The 25,522-nt window shown below is 42.9% G+C and overlaps 1 protein-coding gene across 1 annotated transcript in view; it reads left to right on the top strand.

Annotated features, from left to right (window-relative positions):
* LOC141806943 (cysteine-rich motor neuron 1 protein) overlaps positions 1 to 22,734 on the top strand; it is a 38,378-nt gene extending 15,644 nt beyond the window's left edge. The window contains exons 4-15 of the mRNA XM_074692675.1: positions 1,389 to 1,631; positions 5,506 to 5,685; positions 9,226 to 9,429; positions 10,280 to 10,408; positions 10,659 to 10,812; positions 13,514 to 13,635; positions 15,171 to 15,389; positions 18,255 to 18,470; positions 19,563 to 19,784; positions 20,550 to 20,672; positions 22,046 to 22,224; positions 22,539 to 22,734. Coding sequence (XP_074548776.1) covers positions 1,389 to 1,631; positions 5,506 to 5,685; positions 9,226 to 9,429; positions 10,280 to 10,408; positions 10,659 to 10,812; positions 13,514 to 13,635; positions 15,171 to 15,389; positions 18,255 to 18,470; positions 19,563 to 19,784; positions 20,550 to 20,672; positions 22,046 to 22,224; positions 22,539 to 22,733 — 2,186 coding nt within the window. The 3' untranslated portion in view covers position 22,734. The remainder of the gene's footprint in view (positions 1 to 1,388; positions 1,632 to 5,505; positions 5,686 to 9,225; positions 9,430 to 10,279; positions 10,409 to 10,658; positions 10,813 to 13,513; positions 13,636 to 15,170; positions 15,390 to 18,254; positions 18,471 to 19,562; positions 19,785 to 20,549; positions 20,673 to 22,045; positions 22,225 to 22,538) is intronic.
* Positions 22,735 to 25,522: the final 2,788 nt, after the last annotated feature.

Below are 25,522 nucleotides of genomic sequence, written 5' to 3'. Positions count from 1 at the left end.
AGCTGAGGACTGGTAAAGCAGAAACATTATCGTGGTATCAGAAGTCTTGACAAGAAACTGTTCCCCAGTTCAGTTTCCACATCTTGCGGCAAACCCAGAAGGATCCTCTTACAGGTCTTCAAATATCAGGGATGAGACATATCCTCTTAGGGGCTGGAGCCAGCACCAGTCTGGGAATACCATCAACAAAACTCAGCTTCTGGAAACACTACCAAAACCCTGAGCAATGTTACGCAACCTCAGCCTGTGTCCTTCCCTTTCCTCAGAAACCATATGTATGCGAAGATTGTAGAGTATCCTGAACACTTAAAATCATCGCCCATTTAATTGAACTCCCATATGGTGGAGTCATCTGTTGACACAGTTTGTCCTTTAACTGTCAGAGATGATTTAAAGTATGTGTCTTATTGACAAATTTCCCTCTTTCTCTTCCATAATCTTGATGCTGGTGTATGCTGCTTCTCCACTCTTCCTTTCAGCTGTCAAAGGGCAGCAGAGTGCGTATTATTCCTGCTTTCAGCTTGAAAGCTTGAAAGTTACTTACTGATCAACAATTATAGGACAGGATTTGGGTCTTTTCTCCCTGCTCCCTCTCCTCTGCCTGCACTGTATACATTACAGTGACTCTGAGAACCAAAATAAACACATCCCTTTGGTTTGGTAATCCAATCTTTGTAAGGTAGCTACTGTTCTCATACAATGTCTGTACAGAGGGGCGCTCCACTTTTCTTTTCCTGAACCAGCTCCAAAATACACCCCTGAGCCCCTTGCCCAGTTTTTTAGTACCTCTGCACCTCTTTCCCACCTAGCATCAGAGCTATTATGTAGGCTCCAGTGAATGAGCAGACAAATACATCCTGGTATGCTAAGTGAAGGGGAGATTCTGAACGGCAAAGAAGGAAAGCTCTGTTATGGGTGGCTTGTATTAATGACTGTTTTTAGTGTAAAAGGGGGTGTTTGGATTGTGAGCCAGAGGAGCCAGGCTGGTTAGGATCAGAGGCCAAGAGGATATGCAGAGAGATGGTTGTCATGTAGCTCTGCTTGCACTTCTCTGACAGTACGCTGCGAAGCTGTCACAGACTGAAGTGGGGATCTGATGACTGCGCAAGGAGTATGTGTTGGGTGACTGTGTGAACTCAGCTTTTAGAGCGTAACACGAGTAGTGCTGTTCTTAAGTGGCTCAACTGACACTATGAAGAGTCTGACCTAAAACACACACACACAGAAACACCAGAACAGAAAGCCATCCTTCCCTGAGGAGAACAGGGTGTGCACAATCAGAGCTATGAGCAGCTAATCGGATTGTCATTCAAGACACAATCATAGCTTATTTTTTTAACGCTGTATATGCATCAAAATGTAAACGTCTGTGTCTTTGTGTGTTTCAGAGGAGCTGAAGTGTGCTGGAGTGACGTGTCCTGCCCTGCAGGTGCCCTCCTGCCCCAAGGGTTCAGTCCTGACCAAAAGTTACACACCCCCTGCTGGTTGCTGCCCCTCAATCCCACCCCAGTGCACTTGCGACCTCCGTGCCTGCCGCAAGCTCCAGTGCCCAAGTGGTCAGCGCACTGTGCCAATCAGCCAGGCCAGTGGTCAGCCAGGGGACTGCTGTGATGTCTTCGAGTGCCAGAAAGGTGATTTTTCTGAACCGCACACTACGAGATCTGTTTCGATTGCCTCCCCCGCTGGAGGTAGCAATAGCACAGTTGGTGTGAGATTCCTCGCCTCTAAGGAAGCAATTATTTTCCTCGGAGTAAGGCTTTCTTCCCTGCTGACCAAACGTCCACACATGAAAAGGAAAGTTGCTGATTGGATAATTACTGTTGGGCTGTTTATCGAGCTAAGCCGATGCCTCCCAGGGTTAAGACCACAGTTCAAAGACATTTTTTTCAAGGGTGTTTCCACAAATAATCCTATTGCCTGAAGAGATATTAATACAGTTTAATTGGTCCTTTAAAGCAGATTGCTTGTGTACTACTCCCTCACATGCTGTGAAAGAGATGTCCATCACATATAGAGAGAACTTTGAGCTCAGAGGCAGCCAGAGAGTCAGGAAGGCAGGGAGGGGACCTGCGGTATTGGTCTGTTTGCTCTGGGCTCCCAACAAATATTCGCTGTTTTACCAACAGAACAAATTCCCATTCTGGCCCCTCCACATGCATAAATGTGTGCCGTGTCCCGGAATTAATGGACTTAACGAGCCCAGTGACCAGAAAAGTGCTTAGGCTACGAATTTGCTCAACAGAAGTGCAGTGTCAAAGGGTTCCTGTCTGGTCACACGTCCAAAGGGAAAAGGTTCAACAGTTCATTGATGGGAATGCTTTTTATGTGCTCCAGTCTGCCAGTGGGGAGGGTAATCAAGTCCGGCAGGCCGGCGGGGGCTGAATGGCAGCCGCGGGGGCCATGGGATCAGTGTTTTGATAACAAGTGTCTGCCGCTCTTTGGGCCCAGGGCTTGATGCCTTTTGTGCTGCCCCTACCGTCCGTTAGGCCTGCATGACTGCGCACCGTGTCAGAGAGCTGTACAGACAAGGACATGGACATCCACGCACACACATTGGGCTCCTTCGTCATCTCTCCTGTCCCGTGGAGGCCCTGAAAGCTTTGGCTACAAATACTGTATCTTTAAGCTGAACTTACTTTCAAATGTTGTACCTCCTCTCTAATGGAACACCCTTCACATGGCCCCCATTGTCTCTGTGTGTCAGGCTTGGACTGATTAACTTGTTTCCATTGCCCTCTTGGCTGAGGGCTCACATTTAGTCAGGGTCAGTGTGTGCAGTGACAATGAGTCCCACCTGTGTGTTTTGGCCTGCGCTGACGATAGACTCTTTCCACTGTCGGCTGTAGCTGAGTTCAGGCCAAACCTGGCAGCAATGAACAATCTAATGTCATCTGATGCAACAGATCAACTCATTTGATCCTTTCTAGCTGCAGCCAGGTCCTCATCAACACTTGAGCTGACACATATTTAGAAAATGTTGTGTCCGTCTGCTCTGGAAACAAAGAAGGCTTTGGATTGTACATCGTTGTGAGATTTATGACTGAAGTCATTTCATTTGCTTCTCAGGAATCTCAGTTTGGGTTTGCTCTAAACACACAGAAACCATGTCTTTAGAGGCTGATGAGTGGCTGTGTTATTGGAATAGGTCGTATGTCTTGTTTGTCATTTGTCATTTGAAACTGATCAAGAGTATCACTATGAAGTTGATTCTAATCAATCATCAGTATTCCTCTATGGGAAAAGTCAGAGCTTTCTCCTGTGGTTCTTGGCTTTATTCCTCAGTAAACCACAAGAAGCACCAATAAGACTGCCTGTTATGGATGATTTAGACTAGCTAAAGGTCAGCATTTTATGGCCCATCCATCCCCACATCCAATCCTCACCTCAATTTAGAGAAGACTGAGCATCACAAAGCATGATAGGAATTTAGACTCTGTGCTGTAAGTTTTTTTAGGGATTAGTATTAACAAACACTGCGGAAATCACATGTGAGCATCCCCTCATGTGACTTCCTATTGCTTCTGTGAGCGTTAAAAAACGTTGCCGTGTCTTTTGATTTCGGCCAGCTAAAGTGCTTATTGCATTTTCTCTGCTTGGTTTTTCTGCACGCGAAGCAGAGCAGCAGGAAGGCTGAAAGAATGGAAGAGGAAGGTGGTGTTGAGGAGAATAAAAGATCAACAAATCTCCATCTACTTTCAACCCAGTTGGCCCACCTGCTTTGTGTTATGGCACAGAGCTGGCTTTTCAGGAGGCATGGGGTCATTTACACAGACACTTTGAGTCTGCACTCAAAGATATGGTGTGCAGATGTCGTCTTTACCACCGCTCTCGTTTATGGAAACCACTGCTCCAACATCTGCTTACATCTGTGTAATACACCTACTGGTGTAACTAGTAAAGCTGCTTCTCTATGAGCTTAGAGGCTTTCTTACATAACCACATAGCAGTCCCTCTTTCATGGTGGAGTGTTATGGATGAAAGGTTGCTGTGTGGTTAGCTGAGGTCTTACATTGTTGAGTCACCAAAACCCCTGTGCATGAGGATTACAACCAAGCCACATGCCGGAATCAAAGAATAGAATAGAATAGAATAGAATAGAATAGAATAGAATGGAATAGAATTTTATTGTCATTGTAACAAGTACAACAAAATTGAAGTCACAGCAGCAATAAAGAAAACAAAAGAAAGAAAGTGTATAGAAAGTGCAAAAAGGTCCATAAGAAAATAGATGATGACAGCCTGTCCATCATTGTCCAGTTCAGCCAGCCTCCACCTCCACAGGGTCCAGGACTGAGCCTCTTCAGCAGTCTGTTCAGTCTCTGTCTCCTGGATCCTGTCTGCTCACAGCAGGTGAAGCTCTTCCAACATGGCGTTGGTGTCTGATGTTAGCTCCATTAGCCATGTCTATGAATAGCATGATGCTACTCTTTAAGTAGCATCTGGTATTCCTTCTGTTGCTGGGTTAGCATGGCTAGCTCGTCCATCTTATTGGAGATAGATCTTACGTTCCCAATAACAATGGATGAAGGACAGGTCCATGTCGTCACTTCTTAGCTCACACCTGAGAACCAGCACGTCGTCCTCACCTCCTTCTCCTCACCTTGTGAGAAGACACCAGGCCTTACATCAGTTAGCATTGACAGGCTGCTAACAGCTGAGTTCACATGTAAATGTAGGATCTCCAGACAAACACATGAGAAATGTAGTAAAAATATCACTGAAGCTACAAAAAGTTTGGTGTCCATGACCAACAAATGAGCCATACAAACTAATGCTACCATTATCTCAGGTCCCTTATACTTCTGAAAGACCAAAACATTTATTTGGTTTGATCAGTCATATTTATGCACGTGTAGATTAAGGTTTTCCCAAACCTACTCTAGCTTTACTGAGCCTGTTTTGTATACTTGGGACTAGATGTGGTTTACCTACAGTGCTGTAACTAAGCTCATTTAAACGTACAATAGAGGAAACACAGCTAAAAGAGGTTTTGAGTGCTGGGATGCTTTTAGGAGGCCAACCATAGCACTGATTCTCTCCACCTGCCACCAACACTCAGAGCCCAGATTCTGCCAAAGCCTCAGACCCACCACTGTTTTCTGTTAGTGCAGTGCAGGAGTCCAATGCCTTCTCAGAACAATGACAGATCCTTGTGAAATTCCTCAACAAAGACTTGGCCTCATTGTCTGACGCATTCCTCCCCCGTAGGCCACCAGCGTTTACCTCATCATCATTTAGTCATCATTAGCAGAAAGTGAATGCATGTTTGTGGTTCTGTAATTAATTGTGTATGGTAGTGAAAGAGTCTCACTGATCAAGCTTGACATTCAAGATCACACTGCATTCAGTCGTGAAGGAAAATCCTTGTGTTTGTCTCTTCCAAATGTGATGGACACCTGACAGGTCACATCGATCTCTTTGTGAAGCCCAGAGTGTGTTAAGAATTCTCACCCCTACATTAAACAAACAGCTGTCTGACTTTCTTTTTCTGGTTCTTCCCCTCAGTTTCACCCAAGTGTGTTCACAATGGGAAGGAGTTTTCCGAGGGAGAGGTGTACCGCATGGACCCCTGCTGGCTGTGTCAGTGCCGAGGTGGAATCTCCTTCTGCTCCAAGGCAGAATGTGCTGAGCTGGACTGTGAAAACTTCTACATTCCTGATGGCGAGTGCTGCCCTGTCTGCATAGGTAAACACATTAACCTCATTACTCTGTTAAAAAAATGGGATAGTATTTTATCTTCTTGCCAAGCATTTCACTTTAAAAATGAGAGTTTTGGGACTTGCTGATGTGGTGTAGAGTTGAAGGTCTGTATAGCCGGCTGGCAGACTGTAACGTGGATGCAGGAGGTAAAGTTGATATCAAAATCCAGCTTGCCTGACTTTGACCTGCAGTGACCCTAACTAAATTACTCCCTCATATTACCTGCTTCCACAGTTGTTGACATACCTGGTAAGAGGTGAAGCAAAATTTCCCCCCTAGTGGATTCATTTCCACTGGGGGGGACTGAAGGACATAAAAGCTCTTTTTTGAGTGTCCGCCTTGACTCTGTTATAAATGGCTCCAGCTTAATGGGGGGACCCACTCTCAAAAACACATGTGCTCAAAGCCAGGTAGAGGACTCTGCTACTTGCACTTAGGATAGTTAAAAACTGGGGTTGTAGCACATATGGCAGCCACATTACAGTCTGCCAAAAGCCAGTGGATGGAGACGGTAGCCAGTTGGCCTCTGCTTCATTGGCTGGAGTTGATCGAGCGCGAGACAGAAAGTGAAGGAGGAAAAGAGCAAGGCTGCAGAAGGATCATGTTAGGTCAGTGCTGGAAGTACACCTGGAATATGGAGGCATTTAGATGGTATGGAATGCTTTCATCTTCTTATGGAAAAGCTGCTCTTACTTACTGCATGGCTCACTGCAGAGGACATTTCCTTTAATACTCTTAATCTGGATTAAGAGATGTTTTTAGGGCTATCTGGTTGTCATTATACTTCAAGCTGAACTGATCGATATTTCTCCATCAACTGTAGATCAAATGACTTTGTAATGACTAAAGGATTGCTTGTAATGTTTACCAGATTCTGTGGTCCCTCTGAACTTCATAGAGCGCTCCAGTGTCTTTCAGCTAATTGTTCTAGTTTTACAGTCCATAAATTTGTTTTTGGTCCATTGTTACCAATCTCATCAGTGTCAAAAGCAACAACAGGCAGCTGGTTTTAGTGAAAAAGGCTTTGATCAATCCACTGTAGGCTACAAACTCAGCAACAGACATTAGACGACAACAGGGTGGTATAGCGTTTGAAAAGCCAACTACTTTTATCATGACTTGCTGGAGACCAAAACCAGACCCCAAAAAGATGAATGTGGGACTCAATTCTTCATTAGGTAACACATCGGGGCTGCAGGCAGAATGGTTTACCAACCAGACTCTTCTACTACAGAGCCATGCTGTTGTGAAATGTGCAAAATATGTTTTTGCGTTGTCTTTTTGAAATATTTTTGTTAGATGGCAGCGTTTGTTGCTCCAAAACCTGTATCTATTGTTCAGCATTCATGTTGCCTTCCTGGGCACTAATTTATCCTCTCCCTCAAATGTACACTGGTATTTGAACTGTGTTCTGATAATTAGCTGGCTTTTCCCTGTCCTCTTTTAAGTGGAGGGTGATTGGTGTCCATGATTTTCCAGAAAGATGGTCCATTTTGACTTGTCAGACCACAGGAAAGCTTGCCACTTAGCTCAGTCCATCTGGAATAAACTCAGACCAACCGAAGTTCCCTGCATTCCTGGGTCATGTTTAAAAAATGGTTGGGTCCATCTGTTTTTCAATGTGGGGGTGGCACTGTATCACAGCTAATTAGTATTTTGACCGTGTCCCCTTTTAATAGGGAAGCACTGATACTGATCTTGTATCGGGTATGGATCGGTGCCGATCCAGGCAACCAGCTCTATGCCTTTTTTTTTTTTTACCAGCGCTCTTTGCTACTTGATTGAAAATGTTACCTTTGATGCACTTGCTTTTCTTTTTTGCTGCATTACCAGTCTACAGGGCATAAAAGTTTATAATTTAACAGCATTTATGTACATTCTGAAGCTTTGTTTTAACCAAACTGCTGCTAAACATTTAAATATTTTATAGTTTAAATAAATATTAACTTAAGTAATTAAATCTATTCATTTTTTGCCTTTTACACAAATCGTTACCAGTCTTATTTCACAGTAGAGCATGCAGGTTATCATTTAACACTGGCATCAGATCGGTATCGGCCGATACCCAAAGCCCAAGTATCGGTATCGGTATCAGAACCAGAAAAGTTGGATTGGTGCATCCCTACTTTTGAACAGAGATTCCTTCAGATTCTCCAAATCTTTTAATAATATTTTTAAATGTAGCTGAAAAAATACCTTACAAATTCTTATGAATTTGATGCAAAGGAACATTTTTCAGAAACTGTAGAAGTATTTACTCACACAATTGCTCATAGATTAGTAAAGCTTTTCCCATCTTTACTCCAGAGAGATTACCCTTTCAGGAATGCAAAAACAATCCAATAAAATCTGTTTTTAATGATGTTTTACTTAATGTGTCACCATTTTTTTATATGACAAAATAAGCAAAAAGATAAGAGATACTGCTTTGTCCACATGGGGCACCAAAATGGACACAGTTAGAAAGTTCCCCACAGGAGTTCTAAGTTTTATCATTGCCGTAATGGCACAGCATATGTAAGGTCAAGTGTTTACAATGAGAGTCAGTGAAGGGGAGAAAGAGATAAGTCAGTTTAGTCTAACCACAGCCAGATGGATGTACCTTCAGCTGCAGAGTTTCAGCTTGGCTCAGATAGGACAAATAGGACCCCTCTTGACACACTTTCCTAAAGCCACAGCAACACTACAACACAGAGAAAGAACAGAATGCTGAGACTAACTTTTGACTTGCTTCTGTTACCACTAAAACCTACATAAAAACAATTAAAAGTTTTTATGGAAAATGGAAAAAAGGGTTTTAGAGCAGGCTCAGACCTCGTGTGTCGCCTCATGCTGTGCAGAATGAGCAGAATGGTTTCAAAGATTGGCTTTTAAACTGTCTCGAACTTTATGGTTCCTACTAAGCACTAATGGCTACAGATCTCCTTTTTTTAAAGGGCTGTTCATTGCTTTGGAGAGAAATTTATAGTATCAAACACTGACCTAGCCTTTAACCTCAGGGGTCACAGCTGAAACTCAGATGTATGAGTTTTCAGCCAAAAGGTAAACAGACACTGTTAGGTCTGGCAGTTTCAGTGTCATAACCCTCGCTGTGTTTCCGATGATCACATCTCTCTTGGGATGACACAGTGAAACCCTAAAACTCAGCCATCTCATTTCTGAGTAAATTCCTATACTGTGTATACTGTCACAAAGCCAGGGGCCTCTCCCCTTTGTAAATGTAGGTAGGACGTCAACATTCAACTGTGTTCTCTTCGTAGCTCTTGGTGACGAGCCAGTTTCCATATCTTGTTAGCTCCCTTGTGGAGTATCCTGCTCCCTTCAGCTCTGCTCTCACTCTGTCTTCTGTTAATTCAATTACAGTAAAGGATGTTGTATAAGATACATACGTCTGCAGCTCTGGTTTTAAATTCCATTCATGGTAGCCAAACCAAAGTATACATGTGACTTGTACATGTGCTTAGAATCAGATCAAAGGTTCTCCTCCACTTCATCCTTTAACACATGTCTCTGTGTCCCTCCCAGATGTAGAGTTACTGTCCATGGATAGCACTAAGGCCAGTTGTTGGGTGAATAATAAGCTGCGAGCCCATGAGGAGCAGTGGAAAGAGGATGACTGCACCTTTTGCCAGTGTGTGGATGGGGACCCACACTGCACGGCGATGGCCTGCAAACAGAGCTGCCAAAACCCTGTCAAGATCCCAGGAGAGTGCTGTCCCTTCTGTGAAGGTATGGAGCTGGTCACCAAACTAACAAGGACTTTTCTTTTATTTATTTACATCTGATATATGACTCTTTACAGTATGAGGTACACTTTAGCCCACATACCACATGAAGGAGGCTCCAGTGGCCCCGCAGATTTGCCACAGAGGCCGTGTCGGCATGGGCTCATTAAAGAAGAGGCCACTGAGCATTCTTTAAGCTGCAGGGTTCTTTGTGTTCCTTTATTACCGCTGCCCGCCAAAATGAGACCCACCTGTGCGTGTGGGGCTGCGCTTTTAACACAGGACACTGCATAATTGAAGTGGATCTCTTTTTTTGTGAGTGTAATTAGTTACGGCTCGTTGGGCTGCTCTTCCCGCTGAACATGGCAAGAGATGTTTGACGGGAATAGTGGCAGTGTTTTTCCAAACTATTATTGTGGTTTCACAGTAATGCTGGCCTGTATTCAAGAGGGTCTGGACAGTGATGCCATCTCACTGGAGTCCTGGGGACACAATTATTTATAATGGTAGATCTACAGACGAGCTGTTAGGACACATTCAACCTATGAATGGTAGACAGTTTGCCACAATAAGATAGAGACCTTATCCCCCTTGCAGTGCGACCCACCCTGGTGTAATTGCTCTATATTTATCTATAATCACTGTTTACTCGAAAATAGGAGCAGTGTTAATAGGTAGCTATTACAGTTGGCACAAAAAGCATGGAGGTATTACACCTGAAGGGGTCCTTGAACACTTGTACACAAAACAGAGACTTTTATAAGAGAATTTATTGTTTATTTCTTATGTGTTTCAACTGAATACTGATGCTCTCATTCAAATCCTTACCTTACAATGTGTCTCTGGTCCTCCAGAACCTTCCTATGAAACGGTCAGCCCCATGCTCTGTCCTCCCCTGGAGAACTGCTCTCTCTCAGGCATTGACTGCCCCTACGGTTTCCAGCAAGACAAAAATGGATGTCTTCTCTGCCAGTGTCTCACCAGTAAGTGTGCTTCATTCACCTTTTTCTGGTCCTGAGTGGCGACAATGAGTGATACATCTCTTCTGGGATACTAAAAAGTGGACACAGTGTTGTGTTTTCTCCTGGGGATGATGTCTTAAAACTTTGGCAAAAAAAGAACATGTTTATTTTTTCAGGAGCTTATTTGTATTTTGGTCAGTGGGCCCAAGCAGCTTGTTCCTCCTCATGTTTGATGCTCATTTTTAAATGACCTCTTCCTCTGCTCTTTCAGATGATACCTGCCCTGACCTGGAAACATACTGTTCCCTGCAGTGTCCAATGGGCTATGAGCGAGATGACTATGGCTGTGAGGTGTGTGAGTGCAGCATCCACATGCCCAAGTGTCGACCTTTGACCTGCACTAAGACCTGTCCTTATGGATATGTGTAAGTGCACCCAGTTTGTGTTCCATAATCTTCATCTAGACTCATTTTTCATTCTTGTTTCTGAGTGTTTGAAAGAATTCTGTGGCTGTCAATGACTTAACATCATTGACAGCTGGAGTGTAAGGAAGCCCTACATTAGGGTATTGTCAAAAAGAAGTTCAGAGGCCAGCTCAAAGGGAATGAGAAAGGGAGAAACTTAGCATCAAAAATCAAAGTGCCAACCTTGGTGGTCAGTCCCAGGTCTGTAAGCGAGTAAGCAAGGCTGAGTGTGCATGATTGTGGTGAGTATTCACTGTGAAGTCACTTGCCTTTCAGCCCCCTGAAAATCCTTTCCTCTCAATCCCATTTAACCCAATTAAACATCTGGAAGTGCTCTCTACCGGGACGCCTGCTCCCCAGGCACCACTCTCATTCCATAAATCATCAACCCATCTCAAAACAATGATCAAAAACACATCAGGACAAAAGCAGCCTTCATGAAATGTTTTACAGTCAGGGATCTTCTGACATCCCAACCATGCTCGAGATGGGCCTGATATGCCTCCACAGGAGAGGAGAAGAAGAGAGAGGATGATGGCGACTCTGTGGAGGAAAGAAAGAACAGGAAGTCTTGTCTTTATCCCTTATGAGCAGCTGTTAAGGTTCAGCCTCAGATGTGTAAAATTCTCTGAATGCTGGCCAGACTCACAATGCAGATCCATCCTCTCACATTGAAACAAAAGACACAAAGGATCTCTGTGTTTATGCTGCTTGCTTGATGACATCCCGTGGGTAACTGAAACGTACATATCCAAAACTGACAGCACACGTCTCCAAAGCAGCATGAATGTAAACCCTGTAAACTCTCAACCATGTGTGGAACACTCTCATCCTGTGAACACTCTCTGTTAGTGCTTACTGACAAAGTCTACTTTACCGTCCTTCGTAATTTAAAGTCATCACTTCATCCTCTCAGGTTATGAATGGCATTCTTCTGGCCATCACAGTAGCAGCACACTGGAAATTGTGCAGAGCCAGCAGTCCCAGGGCTTGGCCCCCAGTGCCTCCCCAAGCCCCTCTATCCCCCTGGAGCCCAAAGCGCTGCTTGGCATTCCACACACCACCTTTAAACAAAGCCTTGCTCTAAGGTCGCAGCAGCCTCTGTCTCTGTATTTGTACAGTGAGGCACTGGCCGAGCCCTCTCAGTGTTGTTTCACTGGCTGTTATTGCTGCTTCAGCATAGATAGGCTGCTCTGTTTGCTGAGCCTTAACCTGCTCTGTCCTCTTTATGGGATGCAGCACTCATCTGTGGGTTTGGTGGGCTTCTTTTATTTTTGCTACCCTGGCAGATGAAGATTAATAGAGTAATTACCCTTGTCTAATGAGGCTGCTGCTCTGTAAAATAGGTATCATCATTTACTGTGAGGGAAGGACAGAGAAAGCCAAGAACAAGACTCAGGTCATTCTTTCAAGTAGGTTTTCAAATTTATCAACCAGCAGCTCATCCATGTTTTATTAGGGAGATAATTGCATCCAACTGTGCTATTTCCAGCTTTCACAGCTTCCTTTATCTAAACTGTCCCTCTCTTTTCTCATCACAATGTTCCTCTAATGTTGCATTTTCCTGATATCTGTCTTCAAACCTCACTTAAAGCCATTTCAGTTGAAATGTCACTTCATTATCACCCATTTCAGTTTTTAAATCTCCCTCAAAGCTTTATTTTTCTGCCCTCCTGTAATCTAAAATCATCATGCCTTCATGTCTCCTGTTTTGCTGCTGCTCTGTGGTGCTCTTATATGTCTGCTTCAGGCTTTTGAAGCAATAAGGATGGCAACGGAGTGAATTGGAAGCATCTGAATTGGCTTAGGAGCGTTCTTTCCAGAGCCTTTGCGTTGGTATGATGTGCAAACCACGGGGATCTCACGTGTTGGCCTTTTATTGGGCCCTTCTTTAAAGGAAGCATATAGAAAGAGAAGGAAAGCAAGGCCAGATGTTGATTATACAGCTCTTGGACATATGGGTTGCACAACACTGTGTTGCTCTATAGGCCTCTGCTCATCTCACAGGGATCCTCAACTTGAATCCATTTTTGCTTTGTGACATGGACTAGGAAAGGATTGACCCAGCCAGTGGGATGTCACACATTGGTTTGTCAAAGGCAGTTAAAGCCTGTGCTTTTTCACTGTTTCCCATCATCTTTTTGGTTTTGTGGAACAATACACAGTTGGTGTATTTGGACAAAGAGATGCTCTAGGATAGGAGTCATGGTGATAAAGTGATAAAGCACTGGTACCAAAGGAACACTGTCTGTGCTTGTTGTATATTTAGTTGCTGGCTAACAAGCTGGTGAACCACTGTTTTACGTGTCCTTTCTTTAGTAAGCTGACCAAGCTTACAAGAACATGCTAATTGTTGCTAAAGATAATATACGACTTAGTTAAATAGCTAAATCTAGTCAGTTGTTGAGATAGCTTCTATACTGTTAAAGTACCTGTTAGTGAACATGTTGGACATTTCTATGGCCCAGACTGGACACTGACTCGTTTTTGGAGCCAGTGTCCAGTGGTCACTTGAGGAATCGCAGACACTTCTGTGTAACCATTTTTTTTCTTCCTTCGACCAGAGTTCTGAGTTTGCAGCTTGCTCTGTGTCCTTCCAAAAATTCCAGGTTATTATGTGTTGTATGTGTGTTTATCGCATTTATTTGTTTGCTACCTGCAGGAGAAACAAGCATGGCTGTGAGATGTGTCGCTGCGTCAAGTGTCCCCCTTTCACCTGTGACAAGCACTGCAGTGAAGGCTATCGACAGAACAAGAAGGGCTGCTCCATCTGCATGTGTAAAGGTGCGTGACTTCAAAAATAGATATAAAAGCCTGCAAAATATTGTGGAATATGTCAGTATGTTTGAATAAATAATAAAATCTGGAGGGTTTATTGGCCACAGCTAAAAATTACATATTTGCTAACTCATGAACTCATGAACAGTTTCAAAAACTCTGGTTAGCATTAAGCTAATTGTTGGATTACCCTTCTGCTTAAAAAGGCACAAACATTTGCTCAAAATGTGCATATAATTCCTCTATTGTATCATTTTATGTTTGCCAGTACTTGTTTTAGCTAAGAGTAGGGTGAACTGCTAATGTTGGCTATGCTAATGTTAGCTAAAAGTAGCCACAGCAATCAATCGTTTTAGATTCCTTAGTAAATTTAGCAATATTCTATCTCTACTATTCAGCAACAATGTCACAGGAAATAAAGAACTGAACGTTCATGTTTACTTGAGCATGAAGCTACCAGATAATGAATCTCCCCTCTGCCATAAGTGTTTTGCCAATTTGCACACATGGATGACAAATCCACAAGTCATTTATTTTTCCACTTGGATATATTTCATGTCTTTTGCATCAAGAATAATCCCTTAATTTAATTTTACAGCGGTGCAAAGGGTAGAAGATGAATTGACATTGGAGGGCTTTGTTAGGGGATTTGGATTTCTGCCACTAACCCACTATTTCGATTTCCTCTGACCTTCTGCTGCTCTGCTGTGGAGAGTTTTATATGGGCTTGTTTTAGTTTTTGTTGGTGTTATCTTTATGCAGGGTCTGAGCGTGCTGCTTTAATTAGATTCCCTTAACCCCAACGTATAAAGCCAGTTTTCAGATCCCATATTTATGCCTAGCCACATTTAATGTGATGTTTGTTTTGCTTGTTTTGCTGTTTTAAAAATATTTTTGACTCAAATATACTTTTGGTTTTCCTGTATGGTGACACAAACAGCGCAGCTTCCACTGGAAAATGCTCATATATACCTGATTTTCATCTCTTCTATTAGCCTTGTTGTTTACTTTAAAAGTGCAGGAAAAGGTGTTTGGAAATACGTAACAGAGAAGAGACATCCAAACATCTGCATGAACTTGGTGCTGCTCACTGTGTCCGCCCTTGTTTCTAATCCAAGTAGATCTGCAGTTTTAAGAGCTATGCTGAGTTACACACATGCTGGGACCTGGTTACTGGCAACTTTCTCCCTTCATAAGCTCTCTGTGTCCCACAGCTGAGAGTTTTACTCTGTGTTTGACAAAAAGTGGGTTAAATTTGGTTAACTATTCAATATAAGAGTATGCATAAACAGGATCATACATTCATGATTGCTGAATCCCACTACATGAAAATACCATATAGCCCAAGCTTAAGCCTCCAATGAAACTGGACCTAAGACAATAACACTGACCCCATTTTCAGTAGATCATAAACGTGTTTAATGACATTTCCACTGGATTTACAACCTCGCCTGAGGAGGCAGTGTTGATTTTTTAACAGCTGTTCCACAAGCTCATAGCCACCTCAGTAATGCCTTTACCTACAATGTCTGTGTCCCCAGAAAGTGGCCATGACCCGAGCACTGCTGCTCCAGCACCAATGCCCGACTATTGCCTCACATCCAACGGGCATCGATACGAGGAAGGTGACAGCTGGCATGATGGCTGTCGGGACTGTTACTGTCACTCTGGACGGGAGATGTGTGTGCTCATATCCTGCCCTGTGCCCAGCTGCTCTAATCCCGTTGTGAAGCCGTACCAGTGTTGCCCCACGTGTGAGGGTATGTGTTCCCATGTCTTTATTGTACATCTGCTTTAACAAAGTTATTCCTTGGTTAGTAATTCCTTGAATACATTTCTTTCTGTTTTGTTGTCCGTCACTTCTCTTCTCATGATGATGTACAACTCACCAAGTTAATTACTGACATCTGGGAATCCAGGACATTGCGCAAAAGAGAACCAATAAAAAAAAATCTCACAGTTATGGAGTTTCATAACCTCAGTTCAAGCTCAAATCTACTAAAGAGACAGTAAAGGGGACTGGTGAATTTCTTTCCATTATAACATCAGTCACAGCTAATAGACTGACTTCCTGGTTTGAGCTTTTGCCTTTAACACAGAGCTGTGTCAGACTTTTACTGCTCTATTGGTCCAAAATCCCAGTGCTGTTTTAGCGCTCAGCATGTGAGAATATATACACTAACCAATAAATATAGGCCAAAGCTACAATAACAAGCTCCAAGTATTTGTCATCCAGAATCGTGCTATAAAATATCCGTCTCTATAAAGCTATAAAGGAAATTTGTGAATATCGTTTTCACCTTTCAGTATGTCAGCTGGGGACACCAAGCAGTAACCTTGCATGACTCTTTTGTCAGCTCTTTTCAGCCTCTTCCTGAAACACTTTGTTTTGTTCTGCTTTTCCAGTGATAGAAAGTTAGATACAGCTTGTGGATATCACTGTTTACACACCTTTGTTGATGTGAAACCACTCAAAAATGATGCCTCTGCAGAAACCATCTAAGGCTAGCCGTTAGCTTCCCCGCGCAGCAGTGAGCAGTTTGCTATGGTGATATTACTCGCTGTTGTGTTTCTCACAGCTTTTGGTTCCAAGACGTCATTGAAGGCCTTTATAGATGGTACAGCCCCAGGTTAAAGTAACAGTTGAGACATAAATCCAGCTCGCTCTGGCCTTTGTTTACAAAAGAGTCAGTTGTGACGGGTTGGGCACGAACAGCTATGTTGTGGCCGTTGTTTTCTTGAAAACATAAAAGCTTCCCACGGTTTTCTGGTGCCTTTGTCTTTGAGAAAAGCATCTTCCAGAGACATACTGAATCAACAAAACACAAAACGACAGATCATGCCAACATTTGTGAATCTCATGTTGTGACACCAGTATGGACTTCCAACATTTTAACAAGTCTTCCATCCAGTGTTTGAAAACCAACTGACACTGCAGAGACAGATTGTACCCCTTTAAGGGGAAATTAATGAAGAAAGGACAGCGGCGGCTTGTAGCACCAAGAAAAGAGCATCATCTATCCCAGCTATCCTCTCCATTCATATTAGAAAATAAATAAATAAAACTGTGTTGTGTGCTGCCTGTATGTGAGTTGGTTCTCAGCCAGCTCCAGAATAACTTTAACCCCTGATTGGCTTTATAATAGTAAACTTAGTGTAAATTTAACAACTTTATGTGTTAATTTTATGTCATCCAGAGGTTGAATTGTTGTGTTGATCGCCATAAAATGTGAGGAAAACATCATTTAAAAACACAGTGGCACAGTTACCACCTGCTCTCAGCTGGCAGTAAATACTTCATACTAACCACGTGGGGCTGTCAGAGCTACTGTTTATAAATTAGCTGTTATTTCCCATAAGGAAATTTTCCTTTTTTCTTTGAGTGAATATTTAAAAACGCATCATAATTTATGCAAAAAAAAACACACTGAAGGACTCTATCACTCTGCAGTTTGTGGCGCATTTGACCCTTTGTGCTTTGTGAAGTAGACAATTATTTGTCCATGTAGAGAATCAGGTCCTGAATGTATCCACTACAACATACTAAATTTTGTAAAACTGAAATAACTTTTTGTAACTCACTGCTCCTTGAAAAAGATCAAGAACAACTGTAGTTAAAGCACAAGCTGACTTACGCACAGGTAAACAAATACACACAGGTCTGGGTCATGTGCTATGATGCAAGGCTTACAGTTAGGGTCAGAGATCTACTTTAGGAAACACTGTACAGACCAATCAGTGCTGGATCCTGAAGTTCTGTGAAGCTGATACTTTGTATACTGTCTGATTTTCACATATATCAAATTTTAATGGATGTATGAAATGATGATAATTAAAGTTTAAAGCTATCATACATGCCAAGAGAGGAGCAACAGTTAAAAGGAAAAAACTGGTGTTACTGTCGTCAAATCTAATGTTTTTAATGAGGGTAGAAGGTGAACTAGCCCATCCACTCGCAGTATAATTTTATTTATTTATCTTAAACTTTGCAAATGCAGCTGTATTAAATTTAGAAGCAATTCTTTTATCTCCATATTTTTGGTAAAATATGATGATACTTTTTGATGCGATACTTTTTGGTACAGACTTCTGCTGACACACAGCACAGTCTTGTAACAGCTTGTTCAAAGAGAGCTTTTATGCCCGAGACTCTACCCAGTTAAACTCTTTGACATACAGGCTGTCTGTTTTTCTAGAAGAGCACAGTGATCCACACCCACACTTTTTTTAAATCCACCACCGTCCGACTCATGCAGGATATTTACGGAGGAATGACTCAGTTAGCTGTTCAAATATTTAGGAGTGGAGGAATCTGTACAACTTTCAGAAGCTACTCACTCTTTGCAGTCAGGGGACAACAGGATAACGTTTTGCAGATGTCTGCTTCTCTGCCGGACAGAAAGATGTTTTTAACTAAACTGGTGTCAAACACATCTTGGACACCATCCCACTCTGCATGGATGTTTTTAATGGATCGTGGTTTCCCATGCATCTTTTATTCCTGAAACCTCTGACTGTTCCCTTCTCTTGATCAGTTTCTCACTTCATCATTACCTTTACAGCTTGAATGATGTGATTTTGATAGCAGACTTACAACTGTTTCCTGACTTTCCTCTTTACTTTAGATGAGTCCGGCAGCGGTCAGCCAGAGGGGATGGACATGGTGGTGTGCAGAGCTCCTGGGGGTGAATTTTATGTAGAAGGGGAGACCTGGAACTTGGACGAGTGCACACGCTGCACCTGCAGGAAGGGACGTGTCCTGTGCGACGCTGAAGTGTGTCCCCCAGCTCTCTGCCAGACGCCAATAAGGAACAAGGACACCTGCTGCCACGTATGCCCAGGTAATGAGAAAAAAGGTGAAGGTACAGGGAAAGAGGGACATGTCAGAACAACCACAGGGGGTGTTAGGAGCTTCGGCACTGGGCAGAGAGGAACAAAGCTGTTCTGAGTGTACTATCAGCATGTGGTTTTTGGAAGGTCTTGTATGTTACACTCTGTCAGGCAGTTTTATGTTAGGCACACAGACTCTTAAAAAAACCAGCCAAGACCGGCTGGGGTTACATAGGGATCCACCAGGCAGGCAGCAGCACATGTGGACTGCCTTTACCCAGAAGCCCACAGCAAAGAGCTTCATCTGACTCTCCTCTCGCCTGAGAGACAAGAATGTCACAAATTTCCACTCAAACTGTGCTATTCCTCTGGTTATGGGAATAAACCCCGATACAAATATCTCTGTAAACTCACACATGTTTTATTTATACTCGTACCCAAACACCCAGGCCGCTCTCTTTACGCTCACAATCACAGATCCCAAGTATTCCCAAGCATGAGGCCCTCAAATCAGCAATGCATGACTGCGCCTGAGAGCGGCTCCTCGAGAATGCCGACCCGCCTTATCGCTGCATCTCCCCTCACAAAAGCAGATTGTCAGAGGCCGGCCTTTGATATATGTATGGGCCTGGTCACCAGGAATGTGGGAATAATACACATCACACTGACAGGCCCTAAGATGTATGAGTACTGCAGGGTAGCGCAGAGTGTACATGCTAACTAATTCTGTGGTCATGAGAAGGCCACAGGTCTCAGGCCTGTGGAGGTCTGATGAGACAGAGAGATAAGGCTTCAGAGCTGACATCTGCCATATGGAGCCACTTGTGTTTGTGTTTAACATACAGTAAAACATCTTATCTCGAACATAACCTGAAGGCCTTCTGTTGATTGAAATGTTATACAGCAGGGGTTGATTTTTAAAGAGATCAGTAAAACTTGTGAAAAAAGGGCTTTTGCTTTGAAGATGGTTCATTCCTACAAGCTTCATTTAGTCTCTATTGCTGAATCTCATTACAGGAGAATAAAAGGCTAAAATACGGCTAGCACAGCCCTTACATTTTTCCCATTGCTAACCCTTTTATGCCTCTATCATACAACCCCAGAGGAGACGCTGAGCCCCTTGCTGCCGGTGAACAACAGCCAGCAGGAGTACTGCATCACCAGCGATGGAGACGTGCTGCTGGCTGGAGACTCCTGGAAGGCCAACGCCTGCACCAGCTGCACCTGCAACAACGGCACCATTCAGTGTTTCTCCCAGCGCTGTCCAGCTGCCAACTGCAGGGTGCCCGTCTTACGCAAGGGCCAGTGCTGCCCACACTGTCTCGGTGAGTTCTCGAAACAAAAACAAAACACTGTCAAAGATAAGCTTTTCATTTTACTTATTACACTTGATACAACTTTGAGTAACTCTGAGTTCAGTCTAGATGTGCAAATTTTAGTGTTGTTTATGAAACATTCCCACAAACTGATAGGCAGAGCCGGAGGTGGCACCACTGGAACAAGGCTCAGCCTGTTGTTGGGAAACTTATAATTCATAATGCAACCTGTCAAAAAGAGGGCGTCACTGAGGGAAGTCCAGTTCCCAGACTGAACGTGTGTGTGCATCTGTTTGTGCATTAGACATAGACACTCTGGCGCTGCATAGGCAAACATTCAAACTGCATTCCATGTGACCTACACACACCGTCGACTCAGAGCAAAAACATTCCTCAAGCATCCGCACATTCACACGTGTTTCCTGTCCCCGGCTGAATCGGCCCTGCAACACTCTCTCTATGGCAGCACAGGAAGGCAAAGCTCCATGTCAGCTTTTCCTATAGAGGAAAACCTCAGCATAGGCTCCCATTGTTCAGCCTGATATGAAGCTGCTTCACCGGGCTTTTGTTTGTGTGATTGGTCCAGAGGAAAACAGAGCTTTTTGCGTAATGCCTTCACAAAGCAGCACCCTGGAAGTAACGCGGGCAGCTCTTATAAACAGTACTTATCAATCATGAAACAGGGGGGTTTACACAAACTGTGTGAGAAGTGTTTATGTCTCAAATGTTTCAGATTACGTCACTGATACTGGATCTTATATTTTGCTTGAACAGAAATAACAACTGCAGTGCCGGTTATGGTTTCTACCAACGCTCCAAAGACAACGGCCACAGTGACAGTGGAGAGTGCAGTATGGGTCACTACTGTCACTGTTCCACCCTTTATCGCTGAAACAGGTAACCTGAAACCTGCTCATTTAACACTGTTTAGATTTAACCTCATGCTCTTTGCTGGCATCATTTATGCACTTTCTGCGCCAATCTCTGGATGTTTATTCTCATGTTAGGTGCTTGGAAGGCCTTGATAAATAAGTGAAAGCTAAGCTAAACAATAATGATAAATGGACACTGGCTTGGTCCTCTTTGGCTCATTTGCTCATGTTAAACCTGTGAGGAGTTTTCAATAGATTGAAATCTATACTGAGTCCTCTTTATGACTTGTTAAATTGAATAAGATCATCAGCATCCAGACTGACTGTTTCTGTAGCGTCATTTGGAAGATGTTTGGCTAGAGGACTGATGTTTTCGGGGCCCATCAAGGGAAAGAGTCTTTTTTAAATTCAGATGTTCACAATGAACGACACGTTAAACTGTCAAAAGAAAGCCAGGTGAGATTTATTTGTCTGAAAACACAACCATTGATGAGTAACAAGGTCTTTGCCTGGAGGGTGCAGCAAAATTGATGCACGCTAAAAGTTGCTTACAGGAGCTTTAAACTCTGAGCTAGGCTAACTACTAAAAAAGAAGAATTAGCTGTTATCTTTTCAGATTTTGTAAACTCAGGGTACGACAGAGGAATAGGGCTGGATTACGGATAAAAAAAACAAAGGGAATAAAGTTGAGCCTTAGCTAAAGGCTAGTTAGCCTCTAGCTCGGGCTGTATCACTCTATAACACAGGGGCTAAACTGTTTGTGCTAATCTTCATCCCAATCCACAGTCAGCAGTTATTCTGCAGTGGTCAGTTCAAACTTGAGAGTCTATCAATAAAATGAAGAGTGAGGTTACGTTAGCTCTGCTTGGTAGATGACTGGCAGGACATAGCTAACCAGGATTCACTGATGTTACACATTACAGCCATGTCTTCGAGCACTGGGCTGCCGATGTCGCTAACATATAGCCGGCTTAATTTCAGGTTTCAAACTGTAGCGTTAAGTAACTGTACTGATAATACTCCACCTCGGCACGTTGTATCCGGTAAAAAGAAAATTTGTTTTGATCCAATCTCCATTTAATTCCAAAACAAACGCACGCCTCACTAAAAATGATTCACGACAGTGTGGAGACTCCAGGCCACAAGGTAGCGAGGAAGAGCAATCAAAACAGATTCTCCTCATAGTATTTTTAAATTTTCAAGAATTGGCAAGTCTCAAGTTTTAAAAATAAGTAATACATTTTTCAGATTAGATCTTTTAATAAAAAACAAAGTTGTTTACTATTCTGAACCACCCCTTCTAAATCTCTGTGATCTCTGGTCTTTGTAGTAACAAGCTTGAAGGTTTTGTTTTTTGACTTGCAATGAATGTCTGATCTCAATGTTTGTTCCCCACAGATGAGCCACCTTTGGGGGAGAATTACCCCAGCCAGACAGAGATGGCCCTCATCTACCAATCAGCTGCCTGGATCCTGGCAGGTCTCCTCCTGGCCATCATCATCTTTCTCATTGTCGCTTTGCTCATCAACAAAAAAAAGAAGTGGGTGCAGATGTCCTGCTACAGTGCACCAAAGAAGGTGAGTCTGTAAATCACATAAAGTAGGTCATTAGATGACGCTTTGGATTTTAAAGGTCCTTGATCTTCCAGCTCCTGCTACAACAAGTGCTAAAGCTGTCATGACTTGAGGATTAATGTAGTTTCCCTTTGCTCTTTGGACTGCTAAAAGGTCAGGTCCACCATAAAATCCACCATAAAATGAGTTTGTTATGTCAGAAAATGAACACAAGCTGACATCAACAAAGTAAGCTTTCATCACCTTCCTGCTGTCAAGCTGAATCATGAGGCTATCAGATAATAAGGGATCATGTTGTTTCTCCTTCTCCTGCTCAGACGGTGATCCTCAAGAAGCATGTGAACAAGAACGCAGTCGTCTATATGGAGCCCTCCAAGGAGAACAAGTTTCAGAACGTGAAGAACGACTGTGGCATCATCCATTTCTCTCCAGAAATGAGCTCCTCCTGCGTGGACAAGATGACCATCCCAAGGGCCAAGCTGAGCATGGGCAACGACTGGACGCCGCGCTAAATATCACACCACAACTCACCGCTCCCATCCTGCAGATCAGAGCTGTCCAGCTGCTTCCTCTCTCCCTCACTGCTGGATCCAAGATAAAACTCCTTGGACACCGCCTTGTCCTCAACTTTTTCTCTGTGTGACAGCAAACTGAGGATGTTCTCCAAGAGATGAAAAGTAACTTCTGTTTCTTCCATTTGTCCACTTTCATCTGTTTCTGGATTTTTTGGGTGAAGCGAGATGCTGGGAGGTGGACTTGACGGGTGTACTTATTTAGGACACAGCCGCTGTGGGCTCTGCTTTAAAACCAGAAGAGGAGGTAGCCACAGAGGCTCCTCTGTCAGAATCAGACTTTGACTGTGAACTCTGTAAAATTATTGCTCATTATTGCCTCCTTTGAAACTGGAACTCCAAGGCAATAAGAGGAGCATAAAAAGCTTTAGGTCGGGGGTTTGGAGGACACTCTTCTCTACCCAGCAGTGCTTCTTGGATGTAATCATCTTCATCAGCAGGGAGGCCAAAGGAACTGATAATCCTCTCAGATCAGAACTGGGCTCAGAAGCCAAACCATAACAAGTCAACAGGCTTTATATAGAGCCCCTTATCCAAACCCCTGCTTTAGAATGTGTGGTTTCCATCTTCCTTTTTGTATATTTCTAGTGTTTGTTCTTGTTGTAGTGTTGTTCTTGGCCTTCTCTTGTTTTTATTATGGGCCAGAATGAAATATTTTGAAGATACCAGTCTAAACATTCCCCTCGATTAAGTTCAGGAAGGACAAGCTTCCCAAATAATAGCCTACCTTCAGATGACCCCAGTCATTCCATTCAGAAAACTCAGACAACAAACCACAGTCCTAAAGGAAACGTTTGAATCTGCTCCCTGAAACTCACCCGCAGTACACGTACTGTAGGCTCATGTTTCTCTCAGGCGTGCTTCATCATCTTCAAAGTCACAGGAATTCAGTGAAAATGTGATGTTGATACTGATTGTGTGGAGCGCCTGCTCACACTGAACGTTAGAGGTAGTGAGTAATGACTCTGGTTTAGGGCCTGTGTCCACCACTCGCTTTATTTTTTACACAGGCAGCACCAACAACCACACATCCAGTGTTTTTAACCAGCGCCACTACAAAAGTTATGTTTGGGCTCTCCAGCTTCCTTTGGTTGTGACGTAGAGTCTGTTATAACTTCTTCTGGAGCCTTCTTATTTCCTTTTTTCAGGAAATTTTACAAAGAAAACAAAAACTATTGAGAGGAATTGTCTGGTGGTTGTGGCAAATCCAGACATGGAAATTGTACCATAAGTGGTTAGTTTTTCTGCTGCTATTACTGACAAATGTCAAAGAGGAGAGTTATTGATGAGGGTGGTGCTGTTCCAAACTATTTGTAACTGAGGGCGCTGTGACAAATAACTGCTGACATCATGAGTGAACCACTGAGCGCTGATAATGTTAAAAAAAAAAAGCTTTGAGTGGACACAGGCCTTAAGGAGCCTTAAGTCTCTAGCCTTAATGCATTTTGTTTGTTAGTATCTTGTTTTCATAAAATAACAGTTTGTATCACTGCAACATATTCACCCAATATTAAGATGGAGAGATTGTTGTTTTCTTAACCCTTCATATACTGGAGAATTATGGGATAAGGAAATGTATGTGTCTAATGGGAGCTGGACAGAAACTGCACATAATGGTACATCACACCTTCTGAGTATGTCAAAGAGACATGGCACTTTCCTTTGGAGCCAGTTTAGAAAGCATCCTGCAGGATTCTTGGAGGGATACAGACCCTGATTGGGGATTTGATGGGCATATTGAGTACACAGACATGTTGAACACGCTGATGCAGCAGAGGCTCCACACGAATATGATCAGAACAGGGGAAGGACCGAATCTGAGAAGTGTTACGAAACAAAATGTGGGTTCAATAGAGTGAAAAAAGTGTTGGATCAGAGTTCTCAATCCATTGCCAATTTTTTACAATACAAAGACCATTCTGATGCCAAAATTGGTTGGAGACCAATTTATAGTGAAGTGTTTTAGATACTCAGTAGATCTGTGTCTGTTTGAATCATGACCATGTGCTTTAAAATGAAGAGGTGACTGTAAAATCTTACGCAGTTCTTTGTTCTTCTTAGTGTAAAAAAAAAAAAAAAAGTAGTTTAAATTAGGACAGAAGAGTACCTTATTTATTTTTTCACATAGCTTTATTTATTAATACTATAGTTTGAGTTTTTGTTTTTCTGAAAAATGAACTTTTGGTAGCCAAAGCTGCTGTACATTGTAGACTATTTACCGTTTCTATCTGCTATATTCTATTCAACCTTATTTATTTCACCGTGTCAAACCTTGTAAATATGTTTCCTAGATGATGAAGTGTAACATTTCCATGTATTTTGAAAATAAATGTGTGAACCAAAGCAGCTGGCTCTTCTGCTACTTTGAACTGTGGACTGCACTGATGTCATCTCAGATGGTATCTGCTGCTGGTTTTTACTTCACTTGCACATTTGCAGGCTCATGCACATCTGGTTCTGGAGTTGTGCTCCAAATGGGAATTTGTTTTTTCTTAGTCCCTTTAAATCTGATCGTTCTCTTGTGTTTACCGACCGATGGGTTGTTCTCTTATCTCAGTAGCACTTGCAGATGTGCTTAGTGGTGGTATTTTGTTTCCAAGGGGGGGGGGTCCTCTGAGACTTAAGTACAAGCGAGGAGACCTGGTCCATCCAATGGGGGCTAATAAAACACAGAAGCACACCAAGATGACACGCAGGCTGGATCTGGAAACTTGAATAATCCTCGCTGC

The sequence above is a fragment of the Halichoeres trimaculatus genome, unplaced genomic scaffold (assembly GCF_033239565.1).
Source record: "Halichoeres trimaculatus isolate MK-OKI-2021-1 unplaced genomic scaffold, fHalTri1.1 fHalTri1_scaffold_17, whole genome shotgun sequence".
Classification (NCBI taxonomy): Eukaryota; Metazoa; Chordata; class Actinopteri; order Labriformes; family Labridae; genus Halichoeres; species Halichoeres trimaculatus.
Note: the sequence above shows the minus strand (reverse complement) of the source record. Positions and strands in the feature narration are given on the sequence as shown.